Below are 22,339 nucleotides of genomic sequence, written 5' to 3'. Positions count from 1 at the left end.
GAGCTGGGCCCTTTGGGGGCTCGCATGCACACTCACAAGCATTTGGCCTTGGTCGCTTTTGGCCTTAGGTTGCTGTGTAGCCTGGATGTTAGGGTGCCCGCGCTGGAATGTTGGCCAAGAAATAAGAGCACCTGTGTTTGTCTGCAGCCCTGATGCTCCCGGGGACATCTCTCCGCCAGCCTCCTCCATAATGCCGCTTGTCTTTTCTCTGTCCTAGGGCTCCAGCAGAGTCACCCCGAGTGTCCAGCCCCACCCCCAGCCCATCAGGTATGCCTGGCCTGTTGGGGAGGGGGTGGCTTGGGATGGAGGTGCCGCTGTGAGGTCACTGTGGGTGTTTCCAGCAAATCATGCTTTTGGGTGCCTGAGACCGAAGTCATAAAGCGACAGGTAGGGACTGTGGGCGGATGCGCAAGCCACAGAGAGAGGATGCCGGTAGCTGCATACCCTTGGAAATGGTCATGTTTTGAGTTCTAGCTCGAAGCTAGGCCTTGAGCTGGATTTTTTTTTTTTTTTTATGTCCCTGCACGATCCTATCTAGTCCTTGCAACAACCCTGCAGGGTAAGTATTTTTATTCCCATTTGGCAGATGGAGAAACTGAGTCTCAGGGAGGTGTGGTGACTTGTTACAGGTCACGTGACCAACAAGAGGCAAGACTTGGGTGTGCCTTCGGGACTGGCTGGCATCATAGTCTATGCTAGATCCAAGTCCTCTCTGTGGGCAGGGGTTTTGATGTTGAGGGTCATTTAGAAAAGGAAAGTTGTCTATCTGGCTGGGCCGGCAGGGGCTGGGGGCAGGGATGCACAAGGACTGGGTGCCTTGCTGATCTGTGTGCAGGTTCTGTGGTTTTTCTGGCTTGGGCCCTTCCCTCTCTGCCTCACCTTCACCTCTGAGGCTCCTGAGACAAGTGAGAATCTGGCTCCAGGGAAATGGAGCTCCAGCCAGAGAGGGCTGGTGTGTAGCTAAAGCCCCCAGTGGGTTGTGGCCGGGCTGCCAGCTGCCTGCAGACCTAAGCAGCCCCTTAGAGAATCTTCTTCCCTTACAGCTGAGAACCACCTTGGGGTGGGTGGGTGCAGGGTGCGATGCTGAAGTTGTCCAGGTGGTGGCACCGTTCTGCCTTGGACCCATCCCCGCCCGCCCAAGGCTGCAGTGAGAACCTTATCTTAGGGACAAGGAATGGCCCGGCTCAGAGGTCAAATTCAAACTGGGCTCCTTACCACAGCCCACTGGCCCCTCTACCACTTGGCTCCTGTCCTTGTCACCATGGAGAAGCCATACCTCGCCCTCGGCACCCCCCCCCCCCCATCTCCAAGCCCTATATACACAGTTGGGTTCCAAGTTAACCCTGGTGGACATCTGGATTCTGCCAGGGCCACCCTGTCTCTTTGAAATACCCTGCTGGTATCTCTCTGCTGCCCCTCCCGTCTCACCTTGACCCTGCTGTAGTGAAAGAGTCCTAGAAGGAAATGTTGCCCACCTTGGATACAAAGAGGAAGTGAGACAATAGGGGGCGGGTGACAGGGTAAGAAGGTATGGTGACAGGGAGGGTGTAAGGTGGGCCTCAGAATGGAATTTCAGTGTCCTGAGACCCATTTCCCCTTCCTGTCAGCTCCCCGGGGGCCACTCTGGGCCCTCCTGCTGGAAGAGAACCTGGATGAGGTATAAAGGCGTGAGCCCCCGCCTCCCCTCACCCGGTGCAGGGGCTCCCCACTTCCTTTAGGAGCTCAGGTGGCCGCCTGCCGCCGCAGCAGTAAGCTCAGCACCCTCTTAGAAATCACGGAGGCTGCAGCCAAGAAATAGCCCTGGAAGGTGGTGGGAGCTGCCAGAGGTGGGGGAGAGCCAGGGAACAAAGGGCGGGAGCTGGGCTGCCTCTGGGGAGGGCTGGAATGTGCGCCATGGTCTGGCTTACTGGAGCCCAGGTGAGCTTGTCACCTGAGCTGCCCTTTCCCCTGAGAAGCCTCCCCCCGCCACCCTGCTGCCCACACTATAGCTCGGGAGCAGGGGGAGGGCGGAAGAATGCTCAGCTCCAGGGGCACCTGCCGCTCTCCTTCCTGTACTAGATCTGTCCCAGGATCCTTTGAAAGACTTCTGCCAGACCAGGTGGCCACAGTGTGTTGGAGGGCTGAGCTGGACTCCTGGGCTCCTGGCAGGTTCTGATCCTGACCCCGACCTCTGCGTTTATAGGTTGAAGGCAGTGCCGACAGGATTGATGGCCACCTAGGGTTGCTGTCATCGCTGTTTGGCTTGGAAATGGCCCGAGGTCCTTGCCAGCCTCTGCCCAGCTCCCTTTCCTCTGGTGCTCAGGGAACAGTCAAGCCTCCGGGGTTGGAACTGTGGGCCACATATAGTGTCTAGGGGGCACAGATCCCTACACCTTGCCCTGAGGACCAGGGTTCTGATCCGAATCCCCTTCTGCCTACTGTGTCTCCAGAAACATGAGTCTGAGCCGGACCACGGAGGACAGCTGTGAGCTGGACCTGGTGTATGTCACAGAGAGGATCATCGCCGTCTCCTTCCCCAGCACAGCCAACGAGGAGAACTTTCGGAGCAACCTCCGAGAGGTGGCCCAGATGCTCAAGTCCAAACATGGAGGCAGCTACCTGGTGAGGATGGGGCCCAGTACCCCCGTCCTTTCTGCTTACCACCTCCTCGCTGCTGGTGCCCCTGCCCACCTGCCCTGGGCCAGCTCTTAGCCTCTCTCACGGCCTGAGTCCTCACTCACCCCCCCCCCCCCCAGCCCAACTTTACTGGGAGGAGTGTGTCTGCGGCTGGAATGAGGCGTCTGGAACCAAGTCACGTGTGCCCACGTGCATGTGTGCGTGTGCGCATGCGTGTAGGTATATGTGCACGTGGGCATGCGTGTGCTCGTGTGTATGTGTGTGTTGACCAGGAGGAGAGAGTAACAAGCATTCATGTTATTGCGTGCTTGCTATGACACAGGCCCCGTTCTATCTGCTCTCCACGTATTAACCTTCATGACAGCGCTAGAAATCAGGTTTTGCTGGAGCACAGAGAGGTGGGGCGTTTGCCTGAGGTCGGGAGGCGGCAGTGCCTCTGAGAAGTCCGAGGGCAGAGTTGTGGAAATGTTGCGATCAGGGGGATGGTGCCTGGCCCAGGAGGAACACATCACGAATGTGGATGAGGGGCCCGGGGGTGCTCTTCTCTAATGGCAGAGAGCTGGCATGGGGAATCAGACCTATCCTTGGCCCCAGGGGAGGGCTCAGTTCTACAAGGAGGTGCCTGTGGATTTGGGCTGCACCCACCGACCAGACCGTGCAGCCTCGAGGGGCCGCCCCGATCTGTGAGCAGAGGCCGGCGTAGGGGACTGCATTAGGTCCCTGGGGCTGCTGTAACAGATTGCCACAAAAACGTGGTGTCTTGAAACAGAACTGACTTTCTCACAGTTCTGGAGGCTGGAAGTCCAAATCAAGGTGTTGACCAGGCCGTGCTCCCTCTGCAGGCTCTACGGGGGATCCTGCCTTTCCCCTTCCTGGTTTCCAGTGCCCCCCAGCGATCCTTAGTGACCTTGGCTTCTAGCTGCATCACCGCAGTCTCTGCCTCTGTCCTCACACGGCCTGCCTTCTTTCTTGTGTCTCTCTGTGGGTCTTCTCATCTTATAAGGACACCAGGCATCGGACCTAGGGCCCGCCCTAAATCCAGGATGATCTCATCTTGAGATCCTTAACTACTTACATCAGCAGAGGCCCTATTTCTAAATAAGGTCACATTCTGAAGTTCCAGGTGGATCTGAATTTTTGTGGGACACTGTTGAACCCACCACAGACACGCCTCTCCATCAGCTGTGTTGGGCAGCGTTGAGAGCCCGGCTTCAGACACCAGAGAGTCCTGGGTTTGAATGTTGGCTCTGCTCTCACTATCTGACCTTGGCCACTTCGCCTCACTAAACTTTAGGTTCTGCATCTGCAAAATGGGTCTAATTGTACCACCTACCTCTTATGGTTGTTGAGAGAACTAAGCCAGCTGCTAGGTGTAAAGTCCTCAGCATTGGGCTGGCAGGTTGGGGACACTCGAGTGGTAGCTGTTGTTAATGTAATAAAGTCTGTACAGTTACAGGGTCCAAGAATGGACTGGAAGCCATCTGGGATCATTCCCAGTTCCAGGAGTCCAGGGTTCTGTGGGTCTCTGCTATGCCACCCTCCCTCTGCTTTCCCATCGCAGGCCGTGTGGTCGCTTTCCTCGGCAGGAGGCGGCACGGTTTTCTTTGAATCTTCTGGGCAATGAGGTGAAGGCGGAGACAGGAAATCCAGGGATTGGGGGAGTCTTATGGGACATGGTTAGGTGTCGGAGGGCATCTGCCGGGAAAGGGGTGTCAAGGGTCTGAGAGGCCCCACTCAGGGTGATTTGCACACTCGGAGGGAGGGCGTCCTCCCACAGAGCTGTTGCATTTTTAGGCGGATGAGGTTCTAAAGTTGACATGTGAAGTGGAAACCAGAGATGGCCAAACACTTATCATGTCACACCACCGGATTCCCGTCCAGTGTGGACGGGTGGCACATGGGATGAGACAGGCTGCATCCCCTTCTCACCTGCAGTTTGGGTGTCTGTCTGCTCACTGAGGGTTGGGGCTGAGTGTCCATGTACTTCTCTCTCCTTCTCTTTAATTTTTTTTGTTAATATTTTTATTATTTATTTGAGAGAGAGAGAGAGAGAGAGAGAGAGAGAGAGAGCGAGCATGTGCAAGTGGGGGAGGGGAAGAGAGAGAGAGGGAGACACAGAATCCGAGACAGGCTCCAGGCTCCGAGCTGTCAACACAGAGCCTGACGCAGGGCTTGAACTCACGAACTGTGAGATCATGACCTGAGCCGAAGTCAGACGCTTAACCGACTGAGCCACCCCGGCGCCTCCTCTCTCCTCTTTGTTCTGAGAACCTGTAGTTGAGTGCGTGTTGGTCAATGTGTGGGTCTGATGGGACTCCATTGTAAGCTTATGCATGGATAGAATTTCCACTGGGTGGTTGGGAGGAGAGAGACAGAGACAGATGGACAGACGGCCAGCTAGCACCATTTCATGATCTCTTCCTTTTCCTCCTTGTAGCTTTTCAACCTCTCTGAGCGGAGGCCTGACATCGCAAAGCTCCACGCCAAGGTGAGCTGGTGTGGATTAGGGGTGGGGGCTTCCCTCTGCCTGAAAGAGAAGGAGAACAGCGTGGTTCTCCCCGTGGTTCCTACTTCGGAATCTGGGGGCAAGGGCTGAGACACTTCGCAAAGCCTATTCCCTTTCTATGCCAGCTTCCCTTTGGAACATGGAAAATACTGTATTTATGGTTTCTGTAATACAAATTGCAGACAGCAAAGCTTGATGCAGCGATTTCCTACCCAGGTCTACCCCCCCACCCCCACCCCGGGTGCACATAGCATCTCTGGGGCGAGACTGGAGCTGTGAGAATTTTAGTCTTATTGAAAAGCATTTTGGATTTAAACTGGCTGGGAATTGCCAATGGCTGGTTTTCACTTGTTCACTCGGTGGGCTGAGTGCCGGGCTTTGTGTGGATATCTGTTCTGCCTCCCGGATTCTGGTGCCTGTCGCTGTGGGACCCTGGGCAGGTGACAGTTCTCTGGGCCTCAGCTTGCCCCTCTGAAAGTAGATGGGCTGGATTAGATGTGCTCTCTTGGCTTTTCCAAGCATGGGTTCTCTTTTAGTTTAACGATCTGTGAGTTAAGCAAAGTTTTGAGGAGCCTGAGGTCGGCCATTCAGATCTGCCCTCTGTCCCCTTTCGGGTTCTCTTGATTGGCCAGAAAAATCAATGGCTTGTGTGTCAGGGCCTGGAAAAGAGCTGTGAATGGCTGGGGGCTCTTCACTTTTCCTCTCTGGCCCTGAGCCAGGGTCTCTGGGCCACACCCTTGCAACCACTCTGGGTTGTTGGGCAGGGAGGGCGGGAAGCGAGGTTGGCTGGTGGCCGCTGCCCTGGAGCCAGCATGTGGCGTAGGTGCAGCTCCCGCTGCCCCGGTTGAGTCTCTGGGGCTTCCGCCACTTCTCACTCATGACTTTGACCACAGGTCCTGGAATTTGGCTGGCCTGACCTCCACACTCCAGCCCTAGAGAAGATCTGCAGCGTCTGCAAGGCCATGGACACTTGGCTCAATGCAGACCCTCACAATGTCGTCGTTCTGCACAATAAGGTCAGAGCAGGGGCTGCTCTGTATGTACATGTGTGCGTGTGTGCATGTACACACGTGTGTGTATGTGAGCACGTGCACACATGCATAGATGTGTCCTCGGGTGAATGTGTGTGCATTCTCCTCTCTAGGGGATGGTAGATCCTGTCCCGGGGGGCGCCTGAGAAATGGGGGTTAGGAGCTTGTGGGACCCTCACGTGTGGTAGATGATCGACTGCGTTTCTTCTCTTTGGGACTCAGCCCGACCTGCTCCCCTTCCTGGCATCCCACTCCCTCCTTTGAACCACACCCCTCTCTCCAGCTGCTGCTCACTTTTTCTCCAGGCTTCTGGATGGGTTCTGGGGCAGCAGGGCTGGCCTTAGAAATAAAGGCTTTGTGTTTGGGGTTCTTTCAGGGAAACCGAGGCAGGATAGGTGTTGTCATCGCGGCTTACATGCACTACAGCAACATTTCTGCCAGGTAAGAGCCTCTCATTCTCTGAATATTGACAGCAGGAACCCTGTCTGCCCATCCCTCCATGGCCTCTCCCTTCCTTGGCTGGCAGAATAATGACAGGGGACGGGGTGGAGGAGCCTACGGAAAGGAGAGGGATCTGCCCACGGCTCTGAGGCAGGTGGCTGTGCACGGAAGGCAGGAGCAAGGAGAGTCCTTTACTGGGGGCACTGGTGGCAGCAGACTCGAGAGGCAGGCCCATCCACGGACACCCCATCCAGCCACCTTCTCGGGACCACTTTTCCTTGGCAAATAGCCCTCTTTTTTCCCGAGTGAGCAGGTGAGAGAGTCAGAAAGAAATGTTGGATCAGATCTGGGTCTGACAGAACCATCTAGAAGTTATCTCATCCTTGTGGGCCTTAATAAGGACTTTGGGGCTTGGGATGGGATGTTGCTAGAGAGTCAAGAACAGAGGGGCTATATTTTCTCTCTTCAAAATGATCTCTTTGCAGACAGATAGAATGTTCTATGGAGGGTTTAGACGGTGGTTGTGTGACTGTAAGAAACTTAACCCGGCCTAATCTTTCCTTAATGGTGAACATTTCCTGGGCACCTACTGTGTGCCCACATGTGCCAAGCTCGTTATACATGTTATTTCACTTAATTACCGTAACGACCTTCAAGGAAGGCACTTGTCACTCTCATTTGACAGAAAATGAAAATCAGGTTCAGAAGGATTAAGTAAACCTGCCTCAAGGCACAAGGTTAATAAGGAGGCGGCACACTTGGTATGGGAACCCAGGCTGTCTGGCTCCAAAGCCCCAGGGCTGAGTCCTGCAGCATACAGGATGCAGGAATGCCAGGGCACTCTTTTCCTGAAAGCTTCTCAGAGTAGGGTGGCTGGAGGGCTCTATAGGTCTGGGGGAGCAGAGGTGGGGGGACCAGGGAGTTGGCTCCTCTGACCACCTGTCTCTCCCTGCAGCGCCGATCAGGCCCTGGACCGGTTTGCAATGAAGCGATTCTATGAGGATAAGATTGTGCCCATTGGTCAGCCATCCCAGAGAAGGTGGGTCTCCAGGGCTCACTGCCAGTGCATGCACACGTGTGTGTGTGTGTGTGTGTGTGTGTGTGTGTGTGTGTGTGCGCGTGCGCGCTGTCTTGGGGACTAGCCTCACATACCCACAGTGGGTGGAACAGCCATGCCTAGGTGGGGGTGTACGGAGCATGCATATTCAGGTGCCAGCCTGGAGTGCTGTAAGCTTAGGGGCATGAGTGAGCCGGTGGGCACCTGTGTGTGCCCACAGATGGGCATGGCCGTTGGCTCCTGAGGCCAGCGTTGGAGAGCGGTGGGGCCGCTGGTGGGGGATGCATTGGTCTGGGTGCAAGAAGGCAGCTTGTATGAGAAGGAAATGCCATGTTGGTCCTGGCCGCGGGACCGCATCCACGCTTGGGTGAGCCTGTAGGAGGCTGGCGTCATTGCCGCCTGCCCTGGAGAGGTCACAGATTCTTACCATAAGGGTCACCTTCTGCTGGGAGAGCTTTAAAAATTTTACCAAGGGCTCTCAAGCACGTGGTCTCATTGGAGTCCACAGCAGCCGAGGGAGGAAGCAGGGCAGAGAGGATTCATTGATTCACTGGATAAGTTTTATGTGCTCTACTACATTCCAAGTGCTGGGGATATCTAGTTGAGCAGGACGAAGTGCTTTGCCCTCAGTGAGCTGATATTCCACTAAGAAAGATGGGCATTGCACGAGTAGATAGACCGACAGGACCATTTCAGGTAGCGGTTAGTGCTAGGAAAGAAAGAGAACAGAGTGGGACAGACCTGGTGGAGGAGATTGGGGCTATGTAATGAAGGGGGTCAGGGAACACTTGTCAGAAATGATGGATTTGAGGCCAACCCTGCATAATGGTGAGCTACTGTATGATGATCCAAGGCATCCCCACTTTACAGATGAGAAGCCTGAGCCTAGGGAGGGGACTCAACATGGCCAGGGTCCATAGCAAGTATTAGCAGAGCTAGAATGTACTTGGGGACCTGTAAGTCAGGTCAGGGCAGGGCCCCCAGGGTTGTGCCGCCCACTGTCCTGAGGGCTGGCCCGGGACTCTGCTCTGTGGATAACGTGCTGTTTAATGATGGCTGAGAGAGCACAGGGCTGGTGGACTGTGGGGAGGCTGCAGGTGAATGTGAGTCAGAAGCCCAGGCTCAGAGCGGAGAGCTGGAGATGGGGAAGGGGGCCCTGCCCCTATGTGGCCAGAGCTGCGGGCCCACCACACATGGTGATGTGCCACACCACTCTGCACACCGGGGCTGTGGGACTGACCCTCTCAGCAGGGTCTCGTGGAGTTTCCCAAGGACATGAGCCATCAGGGAACTTTCAGGCCATGAGAAGTACTTGGAAGGGGAACAAAACCCAAACAGAGCGTGATGGGCTGGAGAATGATAGGGTGAGCACCAGGGCTGAACTTTCTGAACAGGTGACATGCAGGGTGAGCTCTGAGAGGAAGAAGGGAAGCATCTGAGGGCGGGGCTGGGGTCACCACGCAGAGGGGACAGCAAGTACGGTGGCCCAGAAGCCAAAGCATCCCACTGATTTTTCCAGCCCTTCGGAACACTGGCCAGGCAGGCAGGACCCCCTCGCCTCTCTATGCTGGGGTTTCCCTTCTTCTTCTTCATCATCATCCCCATCTTTCTTGCCTTGTTAGAAGGGTGCCGGCTCCGCTGGGGACTTACTCCCATTGTAGTGGGAAGCCCAAGCAGAAGCGAGTCCTCAGGCCGCCTGGTGTCTTGCACCTGGCACAGGACACCCAGGAGCCAGTCTCTGGGTCAGCCGTCAGAAACAGGATGGCTTTATGTGCAGAAAATTCTGGCTGGGCTGCCAGATGCAGCAGCTGTGGATCAATGAGAATCTTCCCAGGGAGGAAAGAACGGTCATTCAAGTACCTGCTCGTCGGTCCCTGGCTTTCTACGTATGGCTGGTGGCCTTGGTCACGAGCCTGACCTTGAAGGATAAGAGGGACAAACAGAGGAGCATGATGTTACGATGACGCAGTGTGGCTTGGAGAGAGTGGGCAGAGCAGTCATACCCCTGTAGCAGAGCGCCTGGAGCACGGGGTCGGGGTTACCTCTCAGCCGTAGGAGTATAGGGGACTCCACAGCGCACGGCATATGCTTACACAGCGCGCAGTCGGGCGTATGTTTACATTATCTGTCTGCCTTGCAGCTTATATCTGCAACCGCACCTGCTTATGGGTGGGTGATTCTGTCCGTGCCCGTGTGTGAACATGCAGCTGTTGGCTTCATTATGTATTTGTTGCCACTTTCCCGCCTTCTGGGCGGTGTCGTTTGCAGGGACGGGAGCAGTTGGAGGAGAGGAGGGCAGAGAGGGAGGGAGGGAGGGGCTTTGCCTGCAACTCCCCCATTCATTGTCACCCCACCCCCGGGCGGCTCATTGTCCCCAGCATACAGACACATCCTGTTGGCACGATCCAGAGATCTGATAGGAACCGCCATTCCAGGTTTCCGGTTTGAGTAATGGGGCTGGGGGCTGGTCAGGGGCTGAATAGTAACTGGCGCTGCCCATCAGATTATCTTGCTTGGGTAGTCTGAGGTGACCCCACCCGGGCCCAGGGACAGAGGCCCACAGGCCTGGAGGTGGGCCAAGGAGCCAAGAGATAGGAGGGGACCATTGTCATGGTCATGTGGGTTCTGGTTCCACCAGCCTCAAAGAGCCCCCTTGCCTCTCGCCAAGTCTCAGGGTTCATTGTGATTGGTGTGGCTGACCCAGCTCACCATTCAGAAAAAAGGAGGGCGCACTGACCAATCCACAGCAAAAGGACGGGCCTCTCTTCCTGGCAGGTGCATTGAAAGACAGCATTCCTTCTCTCCCCACCCACCCCCGGCTTTGTGTGTTCTTGCTGTGCCAGCAACTCTTTCTGGACCTAGTTTCCCCTTCTAGAAGGAGTGGAGATGCATTCTTCCAACAAGATCCAAAGAGAATTGGGGAGAGGAATACACAGTAGATAGTAGATGTCTTTCAATACCAGATATAGAGGGATTTCATATACGTCAGCGTGATATAAAAAAGTGAAGGACTGTAATTGTTAAGCTCTTACAGTTTGCTGGACTGTCATGTGGCTGGGGGTCTGTGGGGACAGAACTGGGGCCTGTGGTGATAAGCATAAGCTTGGTTTAAGCTAGGTTTAGGGGTGTTGGAGTGTTTGATGGTTGATCAGCCTGCCTTGTGCGGTGGTGAGCAGCTAAACGATGCCTGTCAGGGATGTTGTGGAGGGGAATTTTGGTCCAGCTGATTTTTGGGCTGGGAGTGAAGCTGGAGAGGGATTTTCATTTTGACCACCAGGGGGCGCCAGAGAACCCCAAAGCAGAGTATTGCCTTGACTCCGCTCCTGCTTGAGTGGTACCTGCTTGTCCTCTCTGCTTGGGGCTCCAGGCAGCAAGAAAGGACGGTGCTGGGGAGGAGACCCCAGCTTCCAGGAGGTCTAGGAGGGTGGTGGTGGTGGGGAGCTAGGTGAGCCCAGAAAAGAAACCAGGATGGCTCTGCTCTAGGGCAGGCCTCCTGGCTGAAGTTGCCCCTCTCCCTGCCCCAGGTACGTGCACTACTTCAGTGGCCTGCTCTCTGGCTCCATCAAAATGAACAACAAGCCCTTGTTTCTGCACCACGTGATCATGCATGGCATCCCCAACTTCGAGTCTAAAGGAGGTACCTGCCTGAGCCCTCTGGCTTCCCCTCTTCCTGTCTCCCATCTTCTTTTCTTAAGAGGCAGCCTTAGGGTGGGGGGGGGGAGGGTAGAAACGTATGCTTGGATTGGAGTCCCGACGGCATGACTTCCTGAGCTTTCGTTGAGCCTCAGTCTATTCATGGGTTAGATACTGGCAGTGCCTGCTGGCACATGATGTCGGATGTGGCACTGTATTTTATAAACTTAAAAATGCCTCTCAAATGAAAAGTTAGTATTTCTTCCTCCTTTCTCTTTCCATTTCTCCTTCTTCTTTTCCTCCTTCCCCTTCTTCCCTCCCCTCTCCCCAGCCCTTCCTTCCTTCACCCTCTCCCCCACCCCTGCACCGTTCCCGCTGTCTTAGCTAACATCACCCTCCCTTACAGGGTGTCGGCCGTTTCTCCGGATCTACCAGGCCATGCAGCCTGTCTACACATCTGGCATCTAGTAGGTATTCCACAGGACAAAGAGGCCAGGGGTGCCTGGGGCCTGAGGCTGAGGTCCAGGGACAGGGTGTGGGGGGATGGGCCAGGACCTCCTCTAGGAGGATCTCATCTAGCACAGGGCTGAGGGACAGAGGCAGCAAGCCTTCCTAGGAGCCCTCTGGCAGGGGGCGGTAGGGAACAAGCGTGCTGCCTGCCCCCTCAACAGCTCTCTTTCTCTCCGCTCGCCTCTCTCCCGTAGCAATGTCCAAGGAGACAGCCAGACCAGCATCTGCATCACCATCGAGCCTGGCCTGCTCTTGAAGGGAGATATCTTGGTGAGTGCTGCCCCTCTGTTTCGAGCCCCCTCCTCCCTGTTTATTTTCTCTCCTTTCTTCTCTCTTCCTGCTCCCCTCCTGCCTCTCCAGACAAGATCGCCACTCCTCGTGAGTCACCAGCCTTGCGGCCATAGGCTCTCAGGGCTCCTGCAAAGGCTTTCGGCCTCCAGTAGTCCTTGTGCATTCCCCTGCCTCAGAGTTGGACTCGCTTCTCCTACGCCTGTGTCTTGGTCTGGAATATCTTCAGGGAAATATCTCTCAGTGTGGGCTGGCTTCCCGTGGTGACAAGGACTCCTTCACTTCTAACTTCAGTCTTTTCTCCTGTAATTTAAATTCACCCCTACTTTTTCCTTTCTGTGTGAAGGAACTTCTTGGGAGGACAGTTTTGTCCCTACAGGGCAAGATTGGCCTCCAACATTCTGCTTTCTAGAAGTTTCCCCAGATAGCTCTGAAATCCTGTTTGGTATTGGTGACCTCTCCCTCAGTGGGCTTGGGTGAGCCCTGGGTTCTCAGTCGTGGAGCTAATAAGGAGGCTCCCTGAGGCCTGATTTCTCATCCTCAGTCCCCTGATGGGCTCTGCTTTCTTTCCCACCCAGCTGAAGTGCTACCACAAGAAGTTTCGGAGCCCAGCCCGAGATGTCATCTTCCGTGTGCAGTTCCACACCTGTGCCATCCATGACCTCGGGGTTGTTTTTGGGAAGGAAGACCTTGATGATGCCTTCAAAGGTGAGCTCACTGAATAGAGGGACAGACCTAGCAAGGAATAACTATACCACAGGGTAGAAGAGCAATAATGGGGGGGCTATGGCAGTCAGGAAGGGGGAACCATTTTCTGAGGGAAGGAGAGTTGGTTAGGGAGGTGTCTCCCTTCTCTATCTGTTTGAGGTTTTGTCTATTTCACATTGAGACCTGGAACATATCCACATCCATTCACCCATTCACTCATCCACCCATCCACCCATGCATCCACCTACTTATCCAAATCCATCCTTCCTTCCTTCCTTCCTTCCTTCCTTCCTTCCTTCCTTCCTTCCTTCCTCCCTCCCTCCCTCCCTCCCTCCCTCCCTCCCATCCATCCATCTATCCGTCCATCTACCCATTCTTCCAAATCCATCCATCCATCCAACCATCCATCCACCCACCCATCTACCTACCCACTCTTCCAAGTCCATCCATCTATCCATCCAACCATTCACCCATCCATCCACCCGCCCATCCATATCCATGGATCCATCCACCCACTCATCCATATCCATCCATCCAAATCCATCCATCCATCTATCTAACCATCCATCCAAATCTACCCATCCATCCACCCATCCATCTAAATCCATCCATCCACCCACCCATACATCCACCCACCCATACATCTACTCACTCATCTAAATCCATCCATCTATTCATCTATATGTTTGTCTATCCCTCATCCATCCATATATCCACCAAGAATCATCGTGTGTCTATATGTGCCAGGCAGGCGCTAGACCCTGGGGATACAGAGAGAAAGAAGTCAGGCCCTACCCTCAGGGAACTCACAGTCCCATTGGAGATAGAGACACGCAAGTGTGATACTATGAAGGGACCCCTGCAGTGATGGAGACATGCACTGGCATGTCCCATCCAGGGAGTGGTCACCATGCCTACTGTAACTTGGCTTCCCACACAGATCACACAGATGGTGATCTGTGTGCAGATTGGGCTCAGGCCAAGGGCAGAGAGTAGGGCTGGGGCTCGGGGGAGGAGGAAACTGATTCCCCCAGTGCAGTAGAAGGATGTTTCTGTGATGAGCTTCCCCTGGACTGAAGCCAGGAGGGCAAAAGCAGAAGATGCCATTATAATTCAGAACAGAATGCAAATGTTATCAGTCTTAACAAGGAAAAATAAAGGAATAACAGACAACATAAAGGTGGAGTTGGTAGAGGCAGAGGCAGGGGGGTGGTGCAAATTTTCTCCTCTTAAATGTAGGGGGTCAGGAGACACCGTTGAAAATGAACAGATCAAGAAATAGAGGTTTAGCTTAGGATCTAAAGTTTCAAAGGCAATCAGAATAAATAATAATAATAATAATAATAATAATAATAATAATAGTAATAATTGACTTAAGAAGGGAGATAGGAGTGATATTAGCGGGCCAAATTAATCATTTTCATAATGGTGAATCAGTGGAGATTACTTGAAATTGATAAATTGAGAGATAGTGGCATAAAAATAGAGTCTATTATTTAGAGTCTCAGAGGTAACTGTTAGTGGAACAAGAAATAGAAATGGTTGGGCATGGTTATCTCAGGCAAGTAGGACTAGGGCTAAAGAGGCTCATTTCATTACGTATGTATGTGGTATTATCAACCCTGCATGTGCACGTTATGTTAATCTTGTCTAGAAAGATTAAAATTTGAGTCCTTTTGGGGAATTCACTGCCCCTTTTTGTCTTTTCTTCTCCCTTTTCAGATGATCGATTTCCAGAATATGGCAAAGTGGAATTTGTATTTTCTTATGGACCAGAGAAAATTCAAGGTATTAGCTTGTTAGAATTCATTTTTTCCATGCCCTTGCTTTCATCCTAACCTGTCCTCTCTCCACCCCATCTGACCTACAATTGTCAAGTTACTATGGCTGCAAGGCAGGCCAGCAGTAAAGGATCTGGGTATTAGAGTGGACCCTCAGCTAAACATGAACCAATGACTTAATCTTCGGAGAATAAAAATAAAAAAGCCGACCAAGAGATGCTGGGTTGGGTAAACTGTTCTTGTCCCATTAGGTCACCATCCTGTTATATTCAGAGGTTGAGGGCTGTGGTGGATGGAGGGAGTGGCTGGGGGCCATGCAGAGGAGCTAGATGGACGAGAAGTATTTACGAGGCCCGAGGTGGTTCAACCTGAAGATGAGAAGGCCACTTTAATAATAGCCATTAAGCCTTTAGACTGGTTATATGTGGAGGCCAGTTGTTCTCCATCCTGTTTGAGAACAGAATGAGGACGAGACGAAATTAGGTTACAGACAGTGGGACTCTGGGTAGATTCTAGAAAAGACTGCCAAGAGGAAAGGAAAGGGACTTGCCCTAGGAGGCAGGACTTGGGGCTCGTGCGCTCTTCCCCTTCTGTGGATGTGTGGGAGAGACTGCTTCTCCCCTTGGGTTTCTGCCTGGAGTGGAGGGCATCTTAAATGGGAGGAGGGGGGTTGGTTAGAATGACCTAATGTCTTCTGAGTATCACGGCTGTGATTTCCCTGATGTCCTTGGCCCCATGCTGCTCGTCACAAGCCTCTTCCACACTCCCCTTGAATCCAGGGGCAGGCTTTCTGGCCCCCTGGCACTGACCCAGGGACCCTAGAGACACAGAATAGGACGAGACAGACACCCAGCCAGAGGGCTCTCCAGCTTTCTCCCTGGGAAGGGGGGGAACTTCATTCCTCAGTGTTCCGTCCTGATTTACCCCTACGACCTGGTATGAGCCTTTTCAAGAATGCAAGAAACCAGACTCCTGGGTTCTCTGTCCAATTTAAGCTACTGGTCCCACCCACTATGGTTAAGAAAATAAGAAGTCCCTTAGGGAGCATCCCTGGGGAAGCTGTTGACTCCCTCTGTTTTTCTAGCTGCTGATTTTTTTTTTTTTCTTTCTCTTCACTGCCCTCCCGCCCCATTTCTCTCAGGCATGGAACACCTGGAGAACGGGCCGAGTGTGTCCGTGGACTATAACACCTCTGACCCCCTCATCCGCTGGGATTCCTATGACAACTTCAATGGGCATCGAGAGGATGGCATGGAGGGTAGGTGATAGCAGTGGCTTCTAGCTCCTCTCCAAACAACACTGCCCCTGCTCACATGGCCTTGGCTCTCTTGGTTGGCTGTGAACGCCATACTGGGTTCAAAGAGGAGGCAGAGGAGAGGTCCAGGGCACCTTGGAGAGCTCACAGTTCAGTGGGGGAAGATAAGACAGAGCATAGATAATGAAGACAGAGCTAAAGAATGCAGCCAAACAGCCACACGAGAGTGTATCGCTGTTGTTAAATGAGTCCCATCTACGGTGAGCAGTGAGAGCTCTGAGACTGGCAGGGGAGGGATTCTAGACAGCTGGAGTGGCCTGAGAGGGCTCCTCAGAGGAGGTGGCCTTGAGTGGAGCTTGAGAGAACTCCTGTGCAGCAAACACTGCATTTGTTAGATTTCTTTTCAACCTGCTGTTAGATTTCTCCAGGCTCGCTGCCTGAGTTCCCCGGGGTCAGAGCACTAGGAATGTAGACACAGCATGCAGGACCTACAAGCTTTCATCAACAGCCAACGAAAATGTCGAAGAGCTGGAAATGAAACCGATAGGCTCCAAAATTTGAAAAGTAAGCTGCAGTTGAAATTAATGCATGTCTAATTTAGCTACAAAACCTAACATTATGTCAGACGGTCAACTGCCACTCAAGTTCAGTCCCTGAGAGTTATATATGGACTGTATTTATTTGTGTGGTTCATTTGAATATGTGCGGTGGGTGGGGCCTCCAACAGGGGGCATGCCTGGAGCCCAGGAGCCCTTGAGACGCCTGTCTGGGGGTTGGCATGGACTTGCGTTTCTGATTTGGTCCTGGGACTGTAGCATGGCAGATCTGGAAGCATCCTTAGGACTGTTGGCTCATTCCCCCGTTTTCATTTGGGGATAACTGAGACCCCCTTGAAGGAAGGGTCTCCCGATTTACCTCCACGCCCTGGGATGTGTCCTTTCAAAGACACCAGCTCCCAGCCTCTGGGCTTCTCCCAGCTGCAGCTGGTCCTAGGGTGAGGCTGTGCCATCTTGGGGACTCTGGGCCCTGTGGCAGAGCTGGGCTGGGGGAGCCAGGCCTGCTGGGCCCCCGACCTGCTCCTGACTCTCTGTACCCCCCTGCCTCCTCCTGCCTTCCCCCTGCCTCCTCCCACCTTTTTCTCCAGGATTTTGGATTTGTTGAATCCACTCTGAAATTCTTTTAGGTCTTTTCTTGAAAACAGATGGTTTCTCTGACCTTAGAGATACCACAGTGAGTGATAGATTTCAGAGTGAGTGGGACGAGGGTGGCCATGGGGCTAGAACCCAGGGCTTGAGGAGAGCATGTTGTTTACAGGCAACACTGCCAGGTCCATGGCTCCTCCTCTTGCCTCCCTTAGTTCCCACTCCCTTCCTCCCCCGAGGGGCCCAGACACCCCACTGGGCTGAGGCGATGTCCAAAGCACGCCTCCCCACTGCCCCAACCCCATCTGCTGTGCCGAATGACTGGGGAGAAGGCAGAGGATGAAATGAATTAGTTCTGAGGTACCAAAGGCTGCCAGCCTAATTGTTCATCGTTCTGGAGATGTTTGCATTTTTAACAAGAACACTTGGCAATTTGAAGGTATTTTCAATGTCTCCCTATTTCTCCCTGGTGTGGATTCAATGCAATGGTAAATGTAAAAGCATTTAGTAAAGTGCCAGGCAAACAAAAGTTAAAATAATTACGGAGAAAGAAGGAGAGGCTGTGGAAGGCCAGGGTGGGGACACAGTCGCTGCGAGGGAAGGCGGATGGCCCCGCGGAGGGAGACCGCAGCCGTGAGAGGCAGGAAAGAGGAGGAAGGAGAGGGTGAGGGAGCCAGGGGCTCTTCTCCACCCCTTGCCTCCCTCCTCTCTCCTCCTCCGCTCCCCCAGGCAGGGGGATGGAACCAGTGGGACCTTTTGGCCAGTTAAAGGTCAGCTCATCCTGCAGGGACAGAGGGGCTCCTGTCTAGAGGCTGAGAAGCTGGCCCTGTGCCTGGAGGGTGGGAAGGGAAGGCTAGGGAAGCAGTTCGAGGCTCTGCTGTCCTCTCCCCTGGCCTGGCCTGACTATGGTTGGCCTGGTCCAGGAGCTACACAGTTGGGGTGGTCAGCGGGGCTGACCCTGCCTGTCCAATTGTGTGCTCCCCACTGCCACTGGGCTGCATCCCCCACGGGGAAAGCAGAGCCAACCGGAACCAGCCATAAGGTGGGAGCGGTAATCATTATTCCTATCCTGCTTTTCTTCCTGGCTGGGGGCACTCCTGGAAGGTTCTAGATTCTGGGGCCCTGAGGTAAAAGCATTTTCTTCTGGCTAATTTTTTGATCAAGAGGGAGAAGTAGGAGGCCTGGGCCTGTCTCCCTAATTGTGGGCAAGTCCCCGTGCCTCAGTTTCCCCATGTACTAGCTGGCGTAAGGACACCTAACCCCCAAGACTCTGGGGTGCCCAAGAGATGGCTCAGGCTGGAGCCTGGGGGGTGTCTGGGTGTCCCCTGGAGTGGTCCTTGGGCTGGGGGGATGGGCTCTGTGGGTTAGGGTTAGTACCAAGGTGGCTCTGCCTGTTCTCTGAGGAAGTCGCGGCCTGGGAGCGGCAGGCAACGCCCGAGGTGTTGCAGCAGTGTGGGCGAGCCTGTGTGCTTCAGGCCTGACTGCCCGGGTCTGGTCCAGGTCCCAGGTCTCCCCTCTGGAGCTGCCTGCCCTTGGTCGAATTACCTAGCCTTCCTATGGTCTTTGTTTCTTCGTCTACAGACTTGGGATCATAACAGAACTCGTGCCATTGGCTTCTCCTAGCCGTTTTCTTGAAAGGCAGTTTAGCGTAGGGGTTCAGAATGTGGCCTCTGGAGACAGACTATCCGGGTTCAAATCCTTTGACAAGATGCCAGGGCCTTGGTTTGCTCTGCTGTAAAAGGGGGATTCAGTCGACAAATCATTTTGAGCACCTTTTGGGGAGTAAGAGCTTCGGAGGCTGCCTGTTGTGGCTCCTCACGTGTCTCTGACAGGTCAGTGGTGACTGTGGCCCGCACCTGAGACATCTGCAGACAAGGCTAAGGGGGAAGACTCCTCGGCCTTAGGAGCTCGTTCTGGCTTTGCCATGTGACAGTCGTGGTGCCCAGCCCTTGATAGTGACCATTTCATGTCATGGTCACAGCCACCCTGTGAAATGGCACCGTAATGGTGCCTGGATAGGGAAACCGGGGCACAGAGGGGTTCAGTAACCTGCCTAAGGTTGCTTCGCCGGTAAAGAGCGGATCTGGGTGTGGAACGCCAACCGCTGTGCTATTTTGGTAGGCACCAGGTCCTGTGGCACTCCCTGGGTCGCCACCGGGCTTGGGGGAATCTGCTCCCTTGGTCCCCACCTCTCACCCCTGTGCAGACCAGATGAGCCCTGTCATGACTCCCAGGATGGGGGAGGGATTGGATGCAGTGGTACATGGGGCACAGCACCTGGGAGACCGTTGGGCCCCCTGGCAGGTGCTTAGCAGGACTTCCGTGCAGAGAATAGCTGAGGCATGTCCTAGGATGTCCCTACCCCGCCCTCCAGCATGGTGTGGGGCTGCTCACACTGGAATGCCTCTGGTGAGGGGTGGCCTCTCAAAAATAGGTAGAGGGTAGCGTGTCCAAGGTGAGATGAGGCCATTTCTGGAAGTGGCACGCCTCTTCTATTTCAGGGCCAGTGAGGGAGGAAAGGCCAGACCAGTCCCTCTGGAGCCCGCTGGGTGGCTCAGGGGGAAAGGCAGGGGACACTGAGTCAGGTGCTGGGGAACAGAGAGAGATGACCTCTGGCCTGGGCTGTTCCTCGCCCCCTCCCTGCAGTGAAGGCAGGTAGCCCTGCTCCCCCTGCCCCTCGCCCCCTCCCTGCAGTGAAGGCAGTCAGCCCTGCTCCCCCTGCTCCTCCTGCTCCCGCAGGAGACCCTGACATGACCCTCCATGACCTGCTCTGTGTCCTTGGTGCTGGCACCCCCCACCTCCCCCCTACCAGTTCCCAGGTCCACTGTCCACTCCCTCAGGACATCGCTGATCAATCTCAGCAGCAAAACAAGGGAAGAAAATCCATGGGACTTCTGTTCTCTGTAGGCCGACCTTCCAGGCTGGGGTGGCCCAGGCCAGTCATGGAGCCTATCTGACGCTGTGCTGCCACAGTGAGCAAACTGAGGTTCGAAAAGGGTGGGGACCTGCCAGAGGGGGAGGAAATTCTCACTTGTGGAACAGAACCCCCATCTGCGTGACCTCATATCCTGCTGAACTGACTCCGTTGCTCCAAGGAATACACCAATGTGGTCATGTCGTGGGGCATCATCAGATGGGACACAGGGTTGCTATTTGAATCCAGGGGTCTGACTCCGTCCCTTTCCACCTCCCTTGGAGCTTAGCTTATTCAGCGCCCCGTGCCCCCTAATTCAGGGTGGTCCTTGGGGTGCTTGTCCAACTTCACACACCTTTATTATTTTTTTATATTTACTAAACAATTTTTTAATGTTTATTTTTGAGAGAGAAAGAGAGAGAGAGAGAGAGAGAGAGAGAGAGAGAATCTGAAACAGGATCTGTCAGCACAGAGCCCGAGGTGGGGTTGGAACCCACAAACTGCGAGATCATGACTTGACCCAAAGTCGGATGCTTAACTGACCGAGCCCCCCAGGCGCCCCCCAGGCGCCCCGAACTTCTCACACCTTTAGATGGCAGAGAGCTCACTGCCACCCAGGGAAGCCATTTCACTTTGGACGAGCCCGAAATTGAGGGGACAAGGAGAGTTGCCTTTGTGTGGTGGACCGAGGTCATGGGGACCATGGATACTCAGGGACCGGTAATGCTCTCCTGTGCTTAGGCCAGAAGGAAGGGGAAGGGATAAAAGGCGAAGAATCAAATGGAAGCTTAATATCAAGAACTCTCTGATCAGAGAAGGTCCCAGGCCTTGGGACATGTGGCTGGGGAGTGGGGGAGCCCCTCCGTCTCCAGGACTCCTTACTTTGGGAGTAGCTCCCTCTGGTGAACACAACGGCCTGGTGTCTGAGGCTGCTTGGGCGGCCACAGTGAAATACCACAGACTGTGTGGCTTAAACAACAGACATTTATTTTTTCGCAGTTCTGGAGGCCAGAAGCCTGAGAATAAAGCGTCAACAGCATTGGTTCCTCCTGAGCTCGTAGATGGCTGACTTCTTCCCTCTGTGTCTGTGTCCTGACCTCTTCTTTATAAGGACACCAGTCAGATTGGATTAGGGCCCACTCATAGGACCTCTTTTTAACTCAGTTACCTATTCAGAGGCCCTATCTCCAAATACAGCCACGTTCTGAGGTACTGGGGGTTAGGGCTTAAACATAAGTATTTGGGAGCAAACACTTCAGCCTGTGACACCTAGGAAGGAGTTTTCTGGGTTGCCCGTAGTCAGATGCCTGGAGCCTTGGTCCTGAGTGGGGAGGGAGAGAAGGTCCAGGGTGGTGAAGTGGAGAGTGATCTAGCCCCCCACCAGCCTCCTCCTAGTAGGCTGTCTCTGTCTTTCTCTGGTTTGGTTGGAAACCTGCCAGCTCAGCGCTCTGGCTGACACCACGTTTCACAGCCTCCAGAAGCCCCATTAGCTGTTTGGCCCGAGTTCTGAAGCCCCATGCCCAGATCCCAGCTCCCTGTGGGTGGGAGTGGGGCTGTATTTTTGCCTATGCTGCACAGAGCGGTCTCCAAATTCCTCCGGAGTGTTCCAGGGCGAGCCTTCTCGGAAGCGAGTTCCATACCATGCGCTGTGGGCTGCCTTCCACCTCCAAGAGGCCCAGAGGTTGGCCAGGCCTGAGCTGCCTCACTGTCTCCATTTACTTCTCCTGTTTCCTAACCCCCTTGGACATTGAGTTGTTTAGAGTCCCTCACAACTTAAGAGGGTATTGGGTAATGGGGGTGCGTGCTGGGCAAGGTAGCAGATGGCTCAGGGCCAAAAGAAAGAATGGAGAACACGATAGGCCCCCTGGCCTGGCGGCAGATGGCAAGGGGGGCTGGTGACCACCCCTCTTCTGGGTTGTTCCTCCATGGTGCCCATCAGTCCCTCTTTTGTTTCTGTGGGCAGTCCCCCCCACCCCCCCACCCAGAGCCAGGGGCACTGGGGGTGTGGTTTTGTGCCCAAGCATCTCAGCCCTCTGAGGACCTGTGAGGAGAGGCACTCTGTGACTGTAGGACACCCAGAGTCTCTTCAAGCTCTGTTGACTGAGCTGGGGAAGAGCCTCCTGATGGCAGCCATGAGTCCCTAGTCTGTGGTGACTTCACCTGAACTGGGCTTGTCCAAGAATTCTCTGATTTTTTTTTTTTTTTTTTTGAGAGAGAGGAAAGAGGGAGAGAGGGAGACATAGCAAACAGAGAGTGAGAAGGAGAGAGCAACAGGCAAGGAACATGGAGAGAGAGACAGACAGACCTGGGTAGACATTGGCCTGGGAGGCAGGGGATTTGTGTTCTGGGTGCCCTTGGTAACTCCTTTTCTTTAGCTCTCCCTTGTTTCCTTTGAAATGAAGGGATTGAAGGAGTGGTTCTTTCTGTTTCTTTGAGCTCAATCATTGTTTCTGTGAC

The 22,339-nt window shown here is 54.1% G+C and overlaps 1 protein-coding gene across 9 annotated transcripts in view; it reads left to right on the top strand.

Moving 5' to 3' along the window:
* TNS1 (tensin 1) overlaps window positions 1-22,339 on the top strand; it is a 201,281-nt gene that overhangs the window by 110,219 nt on the left and 68,723 nt on the right. For all 9 annotated transcript variants that reach the window (XM_045034461.1, XM_023259674.2, XM_045034462.1 and 6 more), the window contains 12 exons: window positions 218-267; window positions 2,430-2,601; window positions 5,054-5,104; window positions 6,016-6,138; window positions 6,530-6,594; window positions 7,550-7,633; window positions 11,176-11,288; window positions 11,691-11,751; window positions 11,989-12,064; window positions 12,661-12,790; window positions 14,513-14,578; window positions 15,713-15,829. In XM_045034461.1, coding sequence (XP_044890396.1) covers window positions 2,434-2,601; window positions 5,054-5,104; window positions 6,016-6,138; window positions 6,530-6,594; window positions 7,550-7,633; window positions 11,176-11,288; window positions 11,691-11,751; window positions 11,989-12,064; window positions 12,661-12,790; window positions 14,513-14,578; window positions 15,713-15,829 — 1,054 coding nt within the window. In that variant the 5' untranslated portion in view covers window positions 218-267; window positions 2,430-2,433. The remainder of the gene's footprint in view (window positions 1-217; window positions 268-2,429; window positions 2,602-5,053; window positions 5,105-6,015; window positions 6,139-6,529; window positions 6,595-7,549; window positions 7,634-11,175; window positions 11,289-11,690; window positions 11,752-11,988; window positions 12,065-12,660; window positions 12,791-14,512; window positions 14,579-15,712; window positions 15,830-22,339) is intronic.

This window comes from Felis catus, chromosome C1, assembly GCF_018350175.1.
Source record: "Felis catus isolate Fca126 chromosome C1, F.catus_Fca126_mat1.0, whole genome shotgun sequence".
In the NCBI taxonomy this organism is placed as follows: domain Eukaryota; kingdom Metazoa; phylum Chordata; class Mammalia; order Carnivora; family Felidae; genus Felis; species Felis catus.
This window is presented reverse-complemented; position numbering and strand designations above follow the sequence as displayed.